The sequence below is a fragment of the Amblyomma maculatum genome, chromosome 10, assembly GCF_055883805.1.
Source record: "Amblyomma maculatum isolate TAMU_Amacu chromosome 10, ASM5588380v1, whole genome shotgun sequence".
Taxonomy (NCBI): Eukaryota; Metazoa; Arthropoda; class Arachnida; order Ixodida; family Ixodidae; genus Amblyomma; species Amblyomma maculatum.
The window spans coordinates 180,526,498-180,529,904 of NC_139353.1; the positions used below are offsets into that span (position 1 = coordinate 180,526,498).

At 46.9% G+C, this 3,407-nt stretch overlaps 1 protein-coding gene across 1 annotated transcript; it reads left to right on the forward strand.

Annotated features, from left to right (window-relative positions):
* Positions 1 to 366: 366 nt before the first annotated feature.
* LOC146178036 (uncharacterized) lies at positions 367 to 3,109 on the forward strand. The gene is made up of 4 exons (XM_084580707.1): positions 367 to 923; positions 983 to 1,090; positions 1,175 to 1,246; positions 1,938 to 3,109. Exons 1-4 carry the CDS (start codon positions 620 to 622, stop codon positions 3,050 to 3,052), a joined length of 1,599 nt encoding a protein of 532 aa, XP_084436833.1. The 5' UTR covers positions 367 to 619; the 3' UTR covers positions 3,053 to 3,109.
* Positions 3,110 to 3,407: the final 298 nt, after the last annotated feature.

Below are 3,407 nucleotides of genomic sequence, written 5' to 3' on the forward strand. Positions count from 1 at the left end.
ACGCAGACGGCGGCAGACGCGCCGGTCGCGTGCGCAGTTTGCAGGCGTGCAGGACGGCAGGGTCCGCCGCACAGGGCCGGGGGCAAGACCTGCCCTGTACTACAAGAAAGAGTGGTTCGGATGCGCCACCGAACCGATTATGGCCCGCCGTAGCTGCAGTGGTCTGGGACTGGGCGAGAGGGAGACCGAGCATACAGGTTTCTTAACTGACGTACACTGTACATCATCACGACGGAACATTTCTCCTCTACTTTTATCATTAACCCGCTTAAAGAGCTTACATACCATAATTCGTAGTAACACATCCTTTCTGTTAAAATTGTTATTCTCTATTAATTTCCAACAACTTCCTATATTGCAACAATGCACCATTTCGGAAATCGCAGCGCCGCGAAAAAACCTAGCGGGCGCGCGACGCATTATGGGAAAAGTGAGCGAACGCCGACCGACCGCCCGTCTTTCCTGCCTCCTGCGTTCGCATAGCTGCGGTGTGTGTGTGTACGTGCTTCGATTGCTTTAAGATTTCGTGTATTTTTTGGTGGTGGGCGGTTGCAGGTGCGTTATATAAAGTGTTACGTGCCTGTGGGTTACTTAGTGGCCGCTGCCACTACTGCGCGCGATGTCGTCGAAGTGCCGAGGCGGTGGTCAGACTTGTTGTGTGCCTGGCTGCGACAACAACACGCTGAAAGACAAGAACGTTTCATTTCACGCGTTCCCTGCAAATGAAAAACAAAAAAAGGAGTGGGTGAGAAGAATCAACCGCCAGGGAAGTGCTGGTCGCTTCTCTTTGTGGCAACCTTCTAAGCACCACCGGATCTGCGGAGCTCACTTCAACGCAAGTGGACGCCGTGGCTATATGGACCGGTTGCCGACAATTTTCCCTCATAAAGTCATCAGTCAACTATCTCCTTCCTTTAATACCGGTAAATATATATATTCAGGCGGTTATCGCATATTATCATTACTGCCAAATCTCTTCCAGTCGCGAAACGCAAGAAGACGAGCTCCCAAACTGCCTCTGCCAGCCCTGTGCTCGTCCTGAACGAGTTGGAGATCGGCTACGTAGTTGACGTGCCCCAATGCGATCAACGTAAGAGACGCTTTAACTGTGCCATCTTTTTTCTGAGGCTTCGATTTTGTGTGTTCGCATTTTCATCAAAGCGTTTGTACGCAGAGAGCGACGTAGTTTCCCAGGAGCCCACCCAGCTGACCTTCGGTGCACCGGCTTCGTCTCGCACGGAAACAGGTTAGTGATGGTTCAAAATTCTCACTTTCTCCATTCCACTATGAAAACTTATTTTTCGCATTTAACGGACCCCTATCGCGCCCACTCATTGTGAGGTCCACGGGTGCTGTGGCGACCGGTATATTAATAAATGGACCAAACTTTTTTCCCGCGAAGCCAGTTTTTCGCAAGCTTTTGCAGCTAGCCATGGGAAGTCTACATGTTATGAGTTGCATAACCTCATGTATTCTGTGACATGTCATCAGTGATTTGTACCGTGTATGTGTTATTACTTCAGCGAGTTTTCTGATAAACGCGGTACCTCTTCCACCAGTGCACGCATTGTGAAACTTACCCATTTCATTTCTTTCACCGCGACATTATTCCCTTCACCACAGCTTGTAAAAATGACACAAAAGTCAGGCTATCCAAATGCATATACAGTGTAGATTTGGCTGATGTGCTGGGTGCATGAAACCTATGGTTCCATGCTGGTTGGTAAGCTGCTTGCACAGGTGGATCAGTGGAGTGAAAGAGAGTTGGGCTCTATGGCTTTGTCATCCTAGTTCTTTGTTGTCTGTATATCAGTGTAAGCTGAGAGCAAGGGTTCAGAACACACATTGTGGGCTGAAGTGACTATTTCAAGCCCTGAAATCTGTATTAAAGCACGGCCTAACTGTTCGCAAATCAATAAACAGTTTTTATTTTCTAGGTGCCGAGCATTCATACTCCATGGGGCCTCCAGACACAGCATCTGCTGCCGCACTAAGGAAAGTCAACCACCTTCTCGAAGTATGTGGAAAACTGGAGCATGAAAATAACTTGCTTCGAAAAGAGAAATCTGTGCTCCAGAAAACGGTTGAGGATCTGGAGGCTCAGTTACACCATGTGAAAGTTGAGGCGCTTAAAGAGAAGCTAAAAACAAAAAACCTTGTCTCAAAAGTTCACGGTTTTGTTTCAGATCAAAAGCGACTAGTGTTTTATACAGGGTTTAACTCCTTTGAAAAATTTGATGCGTTTCTGGAACATGTTGAAGGCATGTACCAGACACTGAAAACAGGTGCTGGCAGGCCACCAGCACTGAAAATGAAAGAACAGGTCATTGCAGTGCTTTGCAGGCTCCGGGTTGGGTTACTGGAGCAGGATTTGGCATATCGCCTGAAAGTGTCTGTGTCAACCGTGAGTGCAATGTTCACATTTTGGGTAAATTTTTTGTTTGAAATGTTAATCCAGATACCAATGTGGCCATCCCGTAACACAGTGGACATGTTCATGCCAGACAATTTTAAAGAATTGTACCCATCGACACGCATTGTACTGGACTGCACAGAAATTTTTATCGAGAACCCGTCTGATTACAGTACGCAAAGCGACACTTTCAGCTCGTACAAAGGACACAACACTGCAAAAGGACTCATTGGCATCACTCCAAACGGCTTCGTTTCTTTCGTGTCAAATCTTGCACCTGGGAGACTTTCCGATCGAGAAATCACGAGACACAGTGGCCTCTATGAGTTGCTCGAGGAAGGGGACAGCGTAATGGCGGATAGAGGATTCCTCATTGAAGATGACCTCCGTCAGCTTGGAGTCGAATTAAACATGCCACCTATGTTGAATGGCCGCTCGCAGTTGTCACTGGCAGATGAGATAGCAACACGGCAGATAGCGAGTTTGCGAATTCATGTTGAGCGTGTCATCAGGGAAGTTAAAAACTTCAGAATACTCCGTGCTGTCTTTCCTAATGTTATGGCAGAGAAGCTGAACAAGATATGGAAAATTTGTTGTTATCTCAATAATTTCATGCATGAGCCCATTCTAAACCGATGAGCGATGGTAGTGTTCTTAATGTTTTGTATGTTATGCATGATCTACTGTAATGCAGGGGTGCTCACACTCTTTAGCCTTCTCATTTGAAGACCAAATCATTTCGCTAAAATGCAGTCGGCTTCTAACATGTTTCATTTGTGTTCTGGCCAGCTTTCGTCACGGAGCCTGTCTTGAATATATTTGTTTTATGGGGGATTAACGTCCGAAAGCGACTCAGGCTATGAGAGACGCCGTAGTGAAGGGCTCAGGAAATTTCGATCACCTGAGGTTCTTTAACGTGCACTGACATCGCACTGTACACTGGCCTCTAAAATTTTGCCTCCATCGAAATTCGACCGCTGCGGCTGAGGCTTGA